Source organism: Moschus berezovskii, chromosome 5 (assembly GCF_049115385.1).
Source record: "Moschus berezovskii isolate FMDL1 chromosome 5, NW_MosBer_1.0, whole genome shotgun sequence".
Taxonomy (NCBI): Eukaryota; Metazoa; Chordata; class Mammalia; order Artiodactyla; family Moschidae; genus Moschus; species Moschus berezovskii.
The window spans coordinates 101,035,292-101,051,390 of NC_142464.1; the positions used below are offsets into that span (position 1 = coordinate 101,035,292).

A 16,099-nucleotide genomic window follows, 5' to 3' on the forward strand; every position below is an offset into this window, starting at 1 on the left:
GGGAAATTCCATGGACAGAGGAGCCTGGCAGGCTACAGTCCATGGGGGTCACATAGAGTCAGACATGACTAGGCAACTAACATTACTTTATATAAGCATTAATTAAAATATAAAACACTCGCTGTGTGAACTTCTGACAGACATAAAATCTAAAGACAGTTTAATACTTCTGTTTGGCTAAACCCTGCCATATCTGTTAGACGAAGATCTGCTTAACCAGATCCCATGATTCTCTGTTCTGAAGGCCAGAAGACTTTGACTTAGCGACTTGGTGGAATATTTGAGAAAGAAGCTGTTGTTCCTTAGAACTGGCTTTCCCCAGGAGACCACTAGTGACCCAGATGACTCTCAGCTGCCTGTCTCTGTTGCTCTGGCTTCATTCTTGAAGTTCCAAGCTTCCCTCTGGTCTGTCTTCCTTTCAGCCTGAAAAACTTCCTTTAGTGTTTCTGTTTTTAAGCATTTTTCTGCTGGTGACAAATTCTTTTAGTTTTCCTTCATCTAAGAATGTCCATGTTCTACTGTCATTTCTAAAGAATTTTTACTGGATATGGAATTCTGGGTTGATTAATCTTTTTTTTCAGCACTGTAAACATGTCCCATTTCTTCTTGCTTCCGTCGTTTCTGATGAGAAATGCACAGCCGTGGAATCCTTGTTCCTTCAATATGGAATGTGTTGTTTTTTTTCTGACTGCTTTCAAATTTTTCTTTCTTTGATTTTTCAGCAGTTTGGTTATGATGTGCATGGGCCTTATTTTGTTCATTTGTCCTGTTGGGGTTTGCTAAGCTTCTTAATTCTATAAACTTATGTCTATCACTAAATTCAGGATGTTATTAGCCAGTATGTCTTCATTTTTTTTTTTTTTTTAACGTGCTAATCTTTTCCTTTTCTCCTTTCGGGACTCCAGTGACACAAATATTAGACCTTTTGATATGGCCCTGCAAATCTGAAACTATTTGTTCATGTTTTTAATGTTTTCTGTCAGTTTCTTCAAATTGGATTACTTATATTGATCTGTCTTCACTGACTTTCTTGCATTCTGCCAGTGATTTTTTTTTTTTTTTTAATTTCAAATACTACAGTTTTCAGTTGTAAAATTTCCATTCAGTTACTGTTTTGTAGTGTCTGGCTGATCATTTCAGGAGTGTTTACTTCTACCATGGAGCATAGTTACAAAAGTCATTTTAAAGGCTTCGATAGTCCCAGCGTTTGTTTATCTCAGGGTTAGCACCTGTTGGTGGTCTTCCCCTGAGAGCTGCTCACATTTTACTGGTTCTTTTCATATGAGGTAATATGGTATTTGAACATTTTGAGTATTACGTTGTGAGACTCTGGGTTCTGTGAAAATCCTCTGGAGAATGTGGATTCATTGTTTTGTTTTAGCAAACAGTCAGCCTAGTGAGGTTCAGGCTGCAAGTTCCATCCCAGCCCTGGGTGTTGGTGCCAGTGTCAGTTCGGTTTTCAGAACCTCTGCTGTCTCCTGTGTGTCTGTCCCCCATGGGCACCTTTCAGGGCTGAGCTGGGGCTCAGGTGAGTTGTTCTGTCACAGTTCAGTCCTGAAAGCCTCAGCTGTGCTGCTTTGGGTCTGTCCCACACATACAGCTTCTGGGTGGGCCAGGACCTGGGCAGTTCAGACCCAGAGTTAGGGGGTCTCCCTTTCCTCCTGTCTCCTGTCCAGTATTCCCATGTCTCCTCCCATCCCACTCCAGCCTCTGGCTCCCAGAGACCACTTTTCCTGGGCCTCTGGCTAGAAATAGACAAGTTCTCGCTATGTCACAGCAGCCTGCATGGCTGTACCTGGGACTCGCCTCAATAAGAGAAAGAAATAGTGGGGAGACCCCCTTACAGTTTAGACCATGGGGTCATTTTCCCAGTTCCTCTAGACAGAAAGAAGGGTTTTCTCTTGGAGTTTTAAGTGCTCATGCCATGTGGCTGTGCAGGGAGCATCACTTCAGGGAACGGGGCTGGGAAAGGGAGGAAAAAATGAGAAGGAAGGGGAAGAACAGGATTTCCGCCACAAGCTTTCTCCCACAGAAGGCAGGGCTTCTTTCAGCATTTTTGCTCCCATACCATCTCTGCAATTCAGTGTTGAGGCTATTCCCAGAGCAAAGCTAAAACATAAAAAGGAGGAGAAACAGGAAACACCCCCGTCTGGGTTATCCTTCAGGCTTGCTCCCCTTCCCAGCGAGCTGCCAGTTAACCTTGCAGAGCCCTCTGGGGGGTCAGGGTGTCAGCTGTAAGAAAGGGGGAGGGGGCCTGAACTGGGCTTCTGACATCTGCCCACCAACAGCCCCCTCCTGGGGTTTGTCATGGGGGAGAGAGATATGACAGATTTACATCCAGGAAAGTCTCTCCAGCAGCTGCGTGTGGACTCAGACAGTAGGAAGAAAGGGTAGTTGGAAGGGTTACAGCTGCCCAGGAACGTGCTGATACGGGTCAGCAGCAGTGAGAAACCGATGGATTTTAGTTTTCAAAAGAGGAGGTAAAAGTGGACAGCCTGGGAGCAGATTACACGTGGGGTGCGGGAGAGAGGAAAGAGGGCTGACTCCGGAATTCCTGGCTGAGGTGACTGTTGTAACAGAGATAGGAAAACATGGAGAGGGAGGAAGATGAGCTGCGTTGAATTTTGAGGAATTTAATCATGTTTCTTCTTGTATGTCAGAGATTTCGTGTTGCCAGGAACCAAGAGATCAAACTAGGTAAATGTGACAGCTTTCTGGTCACAAGCCTTCCTGAGAGAAAACGAGACCCACCGTTGACAGAGAACGTGCTCGAGAATATCTGCCTTGGCAGCGGGTCCCCCCCGACCTCTCTGCTTTGTCAGGCCGCACAGCATGGGATGGAGATATCCTCAGGACAGAAACTGCCCCCGACTTCCCTCGAGTGAAACGCAGCTAAAGAGAACAGCCCGTGCTGCTGCTTGGATCCTCGAGTGGAATGTCTTTAACTAGTCCCAGTTTTTACCAGCAGGAGCCTAAATTTCTCTCTGTCCTCAAACCCTGGCCATGCGGCCATGTTAGTTGCTCAGTCATGTCCGACTCTTTGCTATCCCGTGAACTGTAGCGCACCAGGCTTCTCTGTCCATGGGATTCTTCAGGCAGGAATACTGGAGTGGGTAGCCATGCCCTCCTCCAGGGATCTTCTCAACTGAGGGACTGAACCCAGGTCTCCCACATGGGCAGATGGATTCTTTACCACTGAACCACCTGGGAAGCCCTAAGGGTCCTGAATTACTCTGTTTAGATGAAGACAGGCCAGTGGTCGAGGCTGACTGTGTGTGTAGTGACATTATTGGCAACCCTGTCAGCACAAGTCCCCTGAGCAGAAGGCAAAACAGTGTTGGGGGCGGGGAGTGGTCGGCTATATTCCCCTAGCATCATCTACCCAAGTGACTGACTGGTTTATGTTCTTCAAGGGGCTGCCCAATCTTAACCATAGCACAAAAGAGGAACGACTTGAATGTGTGACACTTTTTATATTTTTCAAAGTGCTTGCTTCATCCTACCTGAGCGTGACAACATTCCTCTGAGCTGTTTTAACGTAACAGCAAAGAGCCTGAATCCTGCAGCTGGGTGACCTGGGTCTAAGCCCAGTGCTGCCCATTTCTGCCCGCCTGAGCTTGGGCAAGTGACATAACTGCTATCCGCCTCACTTTCCTAGTCAGTAAAAGGGGGATAGCAGCACCCATCTCACTGGGTTGCTGTGAGTAGTAACTGAAAATAGGAAAACACCTAAATGGTGCCTGGCATAGAGAAAGAGCTCTGTAACTAAACAGAATGATTATTTTCAGGCAGGCTTTAGGATGCCCATGCTATGGATGAGAAAAACAGTTACAAAAAGTCGAGAGATGGGCCTGAGAGTGAATTTCTGTCATAGCCAGATCTCCTGACTCCTATTCCAGTGTCCGAGTTGGCGCTGGAACCATGAGGAGGTGGACAGGGCCCAGCAGGATTTCAGCCTGCAGATGGCAAGGTGGGAGGGAGGGACTGTTAAAACTGTTTCCAGCGAGAACCCTTATAAATAGCAGCTCGGGCGGGTGAGTTAACAGTTTATGCCAGGTGAGAAGTGGTTAAATGTCGATGATTTTGCAAATTAATTAGCTCCTGAGAGACTAGTAAGTTATTTTTAAAAAATCAAAACACCTCTCCCCTCTCTCCCCATTGAATTCCATGGGTGTAAATAGGTAGGTTTTTTTGAAAAGATCTACCTGGCAGAGAAATGGCTAGTGAATACAGCCAACTTTCCCTTGCTGCCTTCAGTTATTCAAATCCCTCTTTAACTGCATTTTAAAATCCAGATCTCCACATGTTAAGGGCTTGGTAAAATGAAAAATTCAAATACCATCCAAATGCAACATTTGGGTCAGGAGTGATTGGTGTGACTATTCAGTGATGCTGGTATTAGCCGATCTGGCTGGGCTCTGACAGATCACATCACCGTCCCGCCAGAAGCTTTCAGAAATCAAAACGCAAAATATAGATAGTTCTTCCTGCAGAAGCCTCCCTGCATCGCTTCTAGGCATTTTCTTCTCATTCTGTCCATCCTTATCTCATGAAGCCCAGAGTTCATGTCAGCTCCTATACAGGCAGACCTATGATTCTTCTGCTAACGTTGATGTCTTTGAAAAACAAAACAGAGCAGGCTCCAAGCACTGCCTCTGCTGTCCCAAGAGGGTGCAGACGGCAGCTGTCTGCCTGAGACCTGCGAGCAGGCACCAAGCACTGCCCCCACCATCCCAGGAGTGTGCACAGGCCACTGCATCTGCACAGCATGTATCACGGGGACAGTGGCCAGCACATGCTGGGGAAAGAGACAGCCAGCACCCAAACTAAAAGCAGCCCCTCGGTTCTGGGAAAGATGGCAGAGTAGAAGGACTTGAGCTCGCCTCCTCTCACAAAAACACCAAAATCACAACTAACTGCTGAGCAACCAATGACCAAAAAGACTAGAATCTACCAGAAAAGATCTACATTCAGAGACAAAGAAGAAGCCTCAGTAAGACAGAAGCAGGGGACACTTCCACAACATAATTAAACCCCATACCTGCCAGGTGGGCGACCCACAAACTGGAAAATAATTATATCACAGACATTCTCCCGCAAGAGCGAGAGTCCTGAGCCCCACATCAGGCTCTCCAGCCTGAGGGTCTGGTATCGGGAGGAGGAACCCCCAGTGGGGCTTGAGTTCAGGAGTTCCACAGGACTGGGGGAAACGGAGACTCCACTTTTAGAGGGCACACACAAGGTTTCAGGCGCACTGGGCCACACCATAAAGAAGTAGTACCGTAGCAGCCTGAACTGGACCTACCTAAGAGTCCTGGAAGGTCTCCTGGAGAAGCAGGGGTCAGCTGTAGTTCACTGGGGAGCAAGGATACTGGTGGCAGAGGCCCCAGAGATTATTGGTCAGTGTGAGCTCTTTAGGAGGTCTGCCATTTTGGTGTTACGACCTGGTCCCACCCAACAGCCTACAGACCAGTGCTAGAACACTCAGGCCGAACAACCCGCAGGAATACAGCCCCACCCATCAGCAGACAGGCTGAGCTCACAGCCACCTCTAAACACACCCCTTGATATAGCCCTGCCCACCAGAGGGACAGGACCTAGCTCCATCTACCAGTGGGCAGACACCAGTCCCTCCCACCAAAAAGCCTGCCCAAGCCCCAGGACCAGCCTCACCCACCAGGGAGCAAACACAGCGGCAAGAGGAGCTATGATCCCGCAGCCTGAGAAGTAGAGACCACAAACACAAAGTTAGACAAAAGGAGATGACAGAGAAATATATTCCAGATGAAGGAACAAGATGAAAACCCACAAAAATGAAGCAGAGAGAGGCAACCTGTCTGGAAACGAATTTAGAGTACTGATAGCAAAGGTAATCCAAGATCTCCCAAAAGAGAATGGAGGCGCAAATCAAGAGGATACCAGAGATGTTTAACAAAGAGTAGAAGGTTTAAAGAACAGATAAACAGAGGTGAACAATACAGCAACTGGAATGAAAAATATGCTTGAAGGAGTCAAGTATTCTGTTGTTAAAAGAATGGATAAGTGAGCTGGAAGACAGAAGGGCAGAAATTACTGCCACGAAACAGAATAAAGAGAACAGAAATGAGGGCAGAAACTGACAGATATCGAAAACAAACTTAGGGTTACCAAAGGGGAAACGTGGGGGGAAAGGATAAATCAGGAACTTGGGGTTAACATGTACACACCACTATAAAGTAGGTAACTAACAAGGATTTACTGTATAGCTTGGGGAACACTACGCAGTGTTCTGTGAAAACCTATATGAGAAAAGAATCTAAAAAATGAATATGTTTATGTGTAACTGAAACACTTTGCCATACACCTGAAACATAACATTAGAAATCAACTATACTCCAATAAAATTAAAGCTAAGAAACAACAAAAGGCAGGGTCCTCAGAGGAAAGACCGAACGGGCTAGATGCTGACCCTGGTGGCTGTTCAGCCTTCTTTGACCCAGCCTTACCGCTGCCTTGGTGACTGCCCTTCTAGTACTGCTGACCTGTCACCTTTAATTCAAGAACTTGGACATTTCAAGGACATTGTGAACCCTACTTAAACTGAAGGAGCCTGAGAAAATTAGGGAGCCAAGTTCAGTAGACTCTCAGAAGAAGAGTCCTCCCTTCTCTTCACCACTCACCCCTACATCTGAGGACAGACTTACTGGTTAATGCCCATTTGCCAATTGAACCTCAGCACACCCCACTGTCCCAATTTCCTCACCTAGTACACTGCATAGATGAGGGAGTATCTCCTACAAGACTGCTGGGAAGGCTCAGTGAGATAATCTATAGAATTCCTCACCATGTCTGGCTCATAGTAATTGCTCCACAAGTGGTATCCATGATTAATACTCAACTCAGCTCTGTAATCTTAGGCAAATCCTTAGTTCCTTTGACTCTTGGCTGCTCTATTTGTTAAACAAGAATATATACCCTGCCTGCCTGTGGTATTGTTGTGAGGGTCAAATGAGAACATGTCTTGAAAAGACTTTTAAAAGTGAGCAGTGAACAAACCAGTTGGGAAGGCAGTGTTATGCACAGCACGACATGACTGGACAACATTCCAAGGTGACGTGTGATCGTGCGTAGGCTGTGAGAACTGAATAGGTTCTGAGAAAGGAAAGGAGACTGTGGTCTAAGGTTGGGGGCAGTCCATACAGAGCAGAGGAAGGCCTTCAGCTGAGCGTCAAAAAAGACAGGGAGGATGCGACTAGAAGTGGATCTTGTCACCTCTGACCCCTCCGCTGGCTAACTTTTGCTATGTGTCTCCTCTCTCATGACAGGTGGAACTGATCGGAAGCCTCACCCACAAGCTCGAGACCCTCCAGGAAGCCAAGGGGAGCCTGCTGATGGACATCAAGCTTAATAACGCCCTGGGGGAGGAGGTGGAGGCCTGGATCAGTGAGCTCTGCAAGCCCAACGAGATCGACAAGTACAAGATGTTCATCGGGGACTTGGACAAGGTGGTGAACCTGCTCCTGTCCCTCTCGGGGCGCCTGGCCCGTGTGGAGAACGTGCTCAGCGGCCTTGGTGAAGACGCCAGTAACGAGGAAAGGGTAGGCGGCCTAGCAGTTCCCTTCAAGTCTCCTGCCTACCTCCCCCAAGTCCCATATACACAGAGAAGTACGGTGAGACAGGAGTCCTTCTAGAGAAGACTATCGTCTCTCTGGGGCAGGGAGGGGGGTCCGGCATACAGGTGAGCAGGGCACAGAGGGGAAGGCAGCTTCCACGCCAGGATGTCATGTCATGACACCTCAGCCTCAGAGATACTTACTAGGAAAGTAAAAATGTGGACGCCAGAGTTTCTTTCCTTCCTTTCTGTCCCAGAAAAAGGCAAAAGGCATAATGAAGATGGACATTAAAAACAGAGAGGAATGACAAAGCTGTTGGGGACAAGGAGAGGGCCCAGGAACATGAGCTTAGGCTCCAAGGAAGCTGAGGTGAGGGGCCAGGGACGCCAAGGGAGGACGTACCCACTGCTGTCACCGCACCCCTCACGTAAGGACAGCGGTGGTGACACGACACAAAATCCCAGGGCGTCCTCTGGGTCAGGCACTGTGGGCTTAGACGCTGTAGACACAGCCTCAAAGAGTTCTCACTAGAGGCAAGTAAGCGACGCAGCCAGGCCAGGAGTCCTGCTATGGTCCCCTGGTGTTATCCGCCTCCTTGAGCTTCATTGCAGAGCGTTCTTCACCCGCTCATCTCTGCAGCAGATCCTTCCTGTGTGTCTGGTATGGGCCGCCTTCTGGTGTAGGCACTTGGGATACTCTGAATAAAGCAGTCAGATCCCCGCCCGCATGGGATTTACTTACCAAGGAGGTCAGACAATAAACAGCTGTAACTTCGCATACACGCTGACTGACCAGCACTCGCCAGTTAAGAGGCAGCTCTTTTGCTTCCTGGCTCCTGGAAATTAGGGATTTCCCAATCATTTCTCCAAGTGTACTGCCTTAAAAGGAAAGGTATGTCTTGGCAAATAGATTTTTGAAAGATTAGAAGAGATCTAGATGGTAAGCATTTAGGTGACTCTGAGCACCCAGGACCCCCATCCCCGAGCCCGGACCAGTGCCCTTCTGTGTATATGTGCTGGGCCTTTGTTCCCTCCAGACAGTTTCCCTAGAAACTAACTGTCCTCACAAGTGTTGTCCCTCCTGCCTTCCTTCCATCCAGCAAGTAGTGAACAGGAACCTGTCAAATACCAGCTGCTCCGCGTGCTAGGGCCGACACTGGCTAAAAACACCCCCTCCCCACCCCGGCCCCGAAGGCACTCACCAGCAAGGAGGACCAGTGTAGAAGCAGCGATTGTGTCTAGTATGCTGCTGCACAGTGATAAACTCAGGGCCACGAGAGCACTCTTCGTGTGGTGCTGGAGTCAGGAGGGACTTCACATGGGTGCCGCTCAAGTGGCGTCTAGAGGGCTTTCTTAATGCCAGGTGGACTAATGGGAAAAGCTTCACCATTTAGAAGGAATGTTATGGATGAAGCCCAGGCAGACCATGGTGTGTTTAGAAACTGAGTTACATGTGGTTGGTATGTCTAGAGCATAGAGTGATTCTTGACTTACTTGTTTTTAAGGGAGACCAGAAAGGGCTTCCGAGGTGGCACTAGTGGTAAAGAACCTGCCTGCCGGTGCAGGAGACATAGAGACATAGGTTAAATCCCTGGGTCAGGAAAATCGCCTGGAGGAGGGCACAGCAACCCACTCCAGTATCCTTGCTTGGGGAATTCCATGGATAGGGGAGCCTGATAGGCTCACAGTCCGTAGCATCCCAAGAGTTGGACACAACTTAGTACATAGGCAGGAAGGGATAATGAAGCTGCTCTGTCCCCATGGGGCTAGCATCAGTGGGGAAGCCATTATCACCTCTGAACCCAGAGAAGCAGAAGGAAGGGGCCCTTATCAGAACTGCAGCCACAGCTCTGGAAGAGAGGTTTCAGCCACTGCCACCTGGCAAGGAGAGAGCCAGGAATACAGGCCTCACTGTCGTCTTTCTCCCACCTCCCAGTCTCCTGCCGTGGCTGCCACTGGCCGAACCCAGCGCCCAGCAGGGCTCAGCTTCACTAGACGTTGAATCAGGCTGAGGAGAGTGGGTCTGGAGAGATAGAATCCAGTGCAGAAAATCGTCACCAAGACCTATGGATCAGTACTTTAGAATTTAGCTTGGAGAGCCTTGAACTCATTTCCTTACATGATCAGCCTAGGGAGTGGGGAGAAGGATGTTACCATGGGGAGACTTCTGGAAAGATGGGTTTAGGCTGTTAATTTCGACTATTGTCTTGGGGATAAAGAACAGGGAGTGAGTTACAGCATGAGTTTGAATCACCAGGGCATGTTAGATGAGGGAAAGGACAGAACAGAAGGCAATTCCAAGTTTCCTGTTTGGTCACCTGGCTGGATGCCACAGGTCTGTGAGACAGGGAACACTGGAGCAGTACTTAGAAGATGAGCTGTTCCAGAATTGAGCTCAACTTAACACTTGAATGCTGTCTATACTCTTAAGTACACATAAGTGCTTGCTCACCTGCAGAATACATCAGGATTAGTTTTCATTGTTGTTCAGTCACTAAGTCAGGTCTGACTTTATGCAACCCCAAGGACTGCAGCATGCTAGGCTCCTCTGTCCACTGTTTGCTCAAATTCACGTCTGTTGAGTTGATGATGCTGTCTAACCATCTCAGCCTCTGTTGCCTTCTTCTCCTTTTGCCTTCAGTCCTTCCCAGCATCAGGGTCTTTTCCAATGAGTCAGCTCTTTGAATCAGGTGACCAGAGTATTAGAGCTTCAGCTTCAGCATCAGTCCTTCCAGTGACTATTCAGGACTCATTTCCTTTAAGATTGACTGGTTTGATCTCCTTGCAGTCCAAGGGACTCTCAAGAGTCTTCTCCAACACCACAGTTCAAAAGCATCAATTCTTCAGCACTCAGCCTTTTTTATGGTCCAGCGCTCATATCCATAGGTGACTACTGGAAAAACCATAACTTTGACTTCCTTGATAATTGGCTCTTTTTTCCCTTCAATTTTTTAATTATGGTAAACTACATAAAGGACTTCCCAGGTGACTCAGTGCTAAAAAAAAAAAAAAAAAATCCACCTGCCAATGCAAGAGACACAAGAACACAAGTTCAATCCCTGGGTTGGGATGATCCCAACCTGGATTCCTGGAGAAGGAAATGGCAATCCACTCCAGTATTCTTGCCTGGAAAATTCGATGGACAGGGGACCCTGGTGGGCTTCAGTCCATGGGGTCGCAAAGAGTCTGAGTCAACTGAGCACACAGTACATAGGTTTCCCTGGTGGCTCAGTGGTAAAGAATCCACCTGCCAATGCAGGGGATGAGGGTTCACTCCCTGGGTTGAGAAGATGCCCTGTAGGAGGAAATGGTAATCCACTCCAGTATTCCTGCCTGGAGACTCCATAGAGGAGCCTGGGTTGCTCCCTCCCCATGGGCTCACAAGAGTTGGACACAACTTAGCAACTAAACCATCATCACCACCACATATAAAATTTGCTGTCTTAACCATTTTTAGCTGTACAGTTCAGTAGTGTTAAGTGTATTTACATTGCTGGGCAACAGATCTCCAGAACTTTTTTCATCTTGCAAAACTGTACCCATTGAAACAAGTCCTCCACCCTCCCCTCCCCCCAGGCCCTGGCAATCACTGTCCTACTTCGTGCCATTAGGACTTTGACTGCTCTTAAGGATCCCCTACAAGTGGAATCCTGATTGTCCTTTTAAGAGTAGAAGCCCAAAGTAAAGCCCTTACCCCCACCAGTTGAATGTAATGCCTCTCTAATTAAAGCTGGACCATACATAAGCACCATAAGGGGAATAAGCTGATTTTCAAAACACTTGCACCTCCCTACTTTAGAGTGACGGTTGAAATAGCATCTTAGATATTGTCCCATCCTATTAAAAAAACCTCTCTGCAGGCAGTGTGGCTCTCTTTCCCCCCCGACACTGGCCCTCTGCTGACCCACTCATCTCGCCCTGGCAGAGCTCACTCAACGAGAAGAGGAAGGTCCTGTCTGCTCAGCACGAGGACGCCCGGGAGCTCAAGGAGAACGTGGATCGCAGGGAGCGTGTGGTGCTGGACATCCTGGCCAATTACCTCTCCGAGGAGCAGCTCCAGGATTACCGGCATTTCGTGAAAATGAAGTCGACGCTCCTCATCGAGCAGCGAGAGCTGGACGACAAGATCAAGCTGGGCCAGGAACAGGTCAAGTGCCTGCTGGAGAGCCTTCCCTCGGACTTCGTGCCCAAGGCGGGGGCCCTGGCTCTGCCCCCAGGCCTCGCCGGCGATGTGACTCCTGTTGGGGGCTGGACTGGCAGTGGTGTTTTCCCAGCGGTGACCTCCCCACTTTAACCTCTTCTCCAGTACCCATCCAAAAGACTACCCCTTCTCTCAACACTATTTAATCTGAAAAATGTTTCAGTACAAGCCACCCGTTAAGCTCTGTGGGTTATTGCGGGTTTTTTCCTGGATAAAAGGAAAAAATTCCATCCAGGAAAAAGCCTGTCCTTCTCCTTCTTGCCCTTCATGATTGATCTCCCTAGAGCTTGAATGCCACTGGGAGGTGACCCCCTTTCTATTGTTACTTCATAGTAGAAAGAAAATTAATGAAACTGTGAGAACTGATCGGAGGGTGTCTGATTGATCGTTTAGTTTTTTAGGCCAAGGCAACACGGATCTGTGGGTGTCACCCTCAGGACCGCATCCACAGTGGCCTTCCCTGCCTGTGGGCAGTGCTTCCTGACGACAAGTAGGCGTACTTATCAGTGAAGGGCCTGCGACATAACGCCTTAAAGAGAAACACACACATGGGAGAAAATTGTCCAACCTTGAACACTGTTATTTATATTTTTAAAAATGAAAAAGATCATTGTGTGCTAACCACTTACTTGATTCTGTTCTGTGGTGGATGTAGACAGTTATGTTTGAGCTTTGTATTTTGTGAGAACCTTAATGAAATGAAGAATTCCAAAGACAGTCACCTTGAGTGTGGAGACTTTTTTTCTTAAACTGACATGTGAGTTGAGCTTCAGCGCTTGTTTTAAATTGAGTATGGGGAAGTACCAGCCGCCACTGCTGCCAGCTCACCACTTTACCCCTGCAACAAGCAGAACACCACACTCCTTCCCAGGAAGGCTTTATGCACCACGGTCATCACATCCTTTCCTAGTGCTTATCATTATCACGGGGACAGAGAGAAAGCTAAATTCCACTGATGAAGACAACTCTCCAACCTGTTGGCAAGGAGACTAGAACCCAAGTCAGTTCAAAACTGAGTTCATGCTGTCCTGCTATGAGATTTGAGCTAAATCCAGCTTATTTAGTGAGATACAGTAGCAGGCTCTCTTAATCATGCTTTTCACAAAAGTTTCTTCTCCTGAAATGTCAAACTCATCAACCACACTTATGAAAAATCCCCTCCTTAAACTCTGAAGACTGATTTTGCACTATTCTGCTTCAATAGCAACATCTGAGAGGACACTCGCCAGCCCAAGCTGTAAGTCTATTAAGATGGACTGGATGATGGACAGGGGTGACGGGCCAGTGACCAAGTTGTGTCATCAGCAGCTGGAGATGGCAACAGCCTGATGCATGGAGCAGCTGGTACGTCCCCAGCTGTGCTTTCATGTTGAATCCTCAGCTGGGGGCCACCTGTGCTGATCTGGGCTACAAGTAAGATAGCAGCCAGTCCTCGAGAACTGGGAGAGTAAAATTCATAGAATATCTTGGTACAGTTTAAGTAATGAAAAATTTCTGGTTAAGCACTTCAAAAATGTAGTTTTGGTCCCTGATACAGATGTATTTTGATGAACTTAGAATCAATAGGCCACCCACAGATTTCTTGTGAACCATCACAAAACCACTGCTACACTCTTCGGGGGTTTTACACTGTCAGACTGCATTACAAGACTGTACCTTGGTTTCCCAGGAATGTTTTTAAAAGCTTCTCTCAAATCTCAAGGCTCCAGACTCCCAGGAAATTAGTAGAACCGGGAACAGCGTGCAACAGCCACACTGCGTGGTCATTTTGAAAGAGTGCCTCTTACTGACCTTTCATCAGACTTAGGCCAACATGGGAGCCTGAGAGCAACTCCAGCTGGTAGTTAACCAATCGGTGTGTCTCGCTGACACTTGATGGTGTCTTGAGGTCAAAGCAGGTTAAAGTAACCAGCAAGTGTCTCCAGCAGCTATTAGTGAAATTCCCCAGGGGATTCGGGGGGTTCCCAATTCCCATAACTTTTAAATTCCCAATTTCATTATTTATTATTTTTGGTTGTGCTAGGTCTTCACTGCTGGCACAGGATTTTCTCTAGTTAGAGCAATGCGGGGCCACTCCCCAGGTGCAGCATGCAAGCTTCTCAGAGCTGTGGCTTCTCTTGTGGAGCGTGGGTTCCAGGGCATGAGGGCTTCAGTAGTTGTAGCTCTAGGAGTCTAGAGCACAGGCTCAGTAGTTGAGCACAGGCCCGGCTGCACTGTGGCATGCGAGATCCTCCTGGACCAATGATCAAACCTATGTCTCCCCCACTAGCAGGTGGATTCCCTATCATTGAGCCACCAGGGAAGTCCCCTACACCCTTCTAAATTCTCTTTAAGCATTTGAGAACATTGTACACATTCAATCTTTTTCATCATTTCTCTAACTGATACATGTCAAAGTAAGTGACCCCCAGAGAAGAGCAGCAGGTGATGCTTCAAGGCACCCCAAGCACCTGAAAGTGATGACACTCTGAGGATGGTATCCCTTCTTTTGCTCCAGTGAAATGGTGTTCTGTGATGTGAGAGGAGTGAGGAACCAAGTGTGACTATGAAATTAATTTGCAAGTGTATGTGATATTTATAACAGGACTTGGCCTCTGTGTTCTGATGAGAAGGAATGTCTAACATAGGTTTCATTATTAACTTTAACTAGAAAATAAGCCTATCCTTTATCCCTTTCCTAGTTCACATTCTTTCCCCACTATTAAAAAACAATCATCTACAGTAGAAGCCACCTTTTCCCTCCAAAGAGTATCCTCAGCCAAAATCATGAGCACAGCAACCACAAGCAAGTTGTTGGTCAAGATCTCAGGACATCATCAGGAATGTTCATTCAGTCAATAATTATCCCTGTGGATGCGATCCTTTCAGAGAGAGCAAATCTCATGAGAATCGAGAATCAGCAAGGATGGCCTTGCTGCTGGTAACTCAAGAAGCCTTCAAAGTTCCAAGAAAGGACAACACTGGGAGGCCTCCGACTTCCTGGGCCCTTGGAGATGTGCCTGGGCTTGTTGCTACATGTCATCTGACTCAGCCTTTTCTCATGCTGTTTTGCTTCTTGTGGTGGCTGCTTAACCCCAAAGAATGCAGGGAGGGTCCGTAGTGAAAGTGTCTGGAGTTCCTCCCAGAGGCACTGTCGAAACCAAATATTTTTTTTTTCCTTTGCTCCAGGGGATCATTTTAGGTTTTGTTTTGCGCAACTGGTTTTCAGACTTGAACATTAGCCAGTTTGGGTCAGCTCCCAAGAGTCTATTCAGGTGAGGAATGAGGGCTTTACTGAGGTTCTTTGGGGCATATAAAGCAGAAGCCAGCCTGGGATATCCCAGTGTTCCTATTACTCCATTATTACTATCTGATCCAGAGTCACTTCTGAGTTTAAAAGGTAGATCACAGTCATTCCTAATATGAGTTCTACCTTATTTGGGATCTTCCCTGGTGTCTCAGTGGTGAAGAATCTGCCTGCGATGCAGGAGCTGCAGGAGACGCGGGTTCAATCCTTGGGTCGGAAAGATTCCCTGGAGGACAACATGACAACCCATTCGAGTATTCTTGCCTGGAGGATCCCATGGACAGAGGAACCTGGCAGGCTACAGTCTATGGGGTCTCAAAGAGTCAGACATGACTGAAGCGACTTAGCACATGTACAGCTTATTCAGGCATGTTTTTTATTAAGATATTGGGCTTTTTTTCTGGAGACCTTGAAAAATCCTGACTCTTCATTCTTCACTCAGTTCAGTTCAGTCGCTCAGTTGGTCCAACTCTCTGCAGCCCCATGAACTGCAGCACGCCAGGTCTCCCTATCCATCACCAACTCCTGGAGTTTACCCAAACTCATATCCATTGAGTCGGTGATGCCATCCAACCATCTCATCCTCCATCATCCCCTTTTCCTCCCACCCTCAATCTTTCCCAGCATCAGGGGTCTTTTCAGATGAGTCAGCTCTTCGCATCAGGCGGCCAAAGTATTGGAGTTTGAGCTTCAACATCAGTCCTTCCAATGAACACCGAGGACTGATCTCCTTTAGGATGGACTGGTTGGATCTTCTTGCAGTCCAAGGGACTCTCAAGAGTCTTCTCCAACACCACACTCAGTCATGTCCAATCTTTGTGACACCATGGACGATATATAGCCTGCCAGGCTCCTCTGTCCATGGAATTCTCCAGGCAAGAATACTGGAGTGGGTTGCCATGCCCTTCTTGGGGGATCTTCCTGACCCAGGGATCGAACCTGGGTCACCTGAGGTACAGGCAGATTCTTTACCATCTGAACCACCAGAGAAGCTTTTTATTCTTAACATGATTCCAAACTT

The 16,099-nt window shown here is 47.6% G+C and overlaps 1 protein-coding gene across 3 annotated transcripts in view; it reads left to right on the top strand.

Moving 5' to 3' along the window:
* The window catches only part of SHROOM3 (shroom family member 3), a 333,657-nt gene extending 321,148 nt beyond the window's left edge, over positions 1–12,509 (top strand). For all 3 annotated transcript variants that reach the window (XM_055434908.2, XM_088836401.1, XM_055434910.2), the window contains 2 exons: positions 7,305–7,577; positions 11,517–12,509. In XM_055434908.2, the coding sequence (XP_055290883.2) occupies positions 7,305–7,577; positions 11,517–11,885 (642 nt within the window). In that variant the 3' untranslated portion in view covers positions 11,886–12,509. The remainder of the gene's footprint in view (positions 1–7,304; positions 7,578–11,516) is intronic.
* Positions 12,510–16,099: the final 3,590 nt, after the last annotated feature.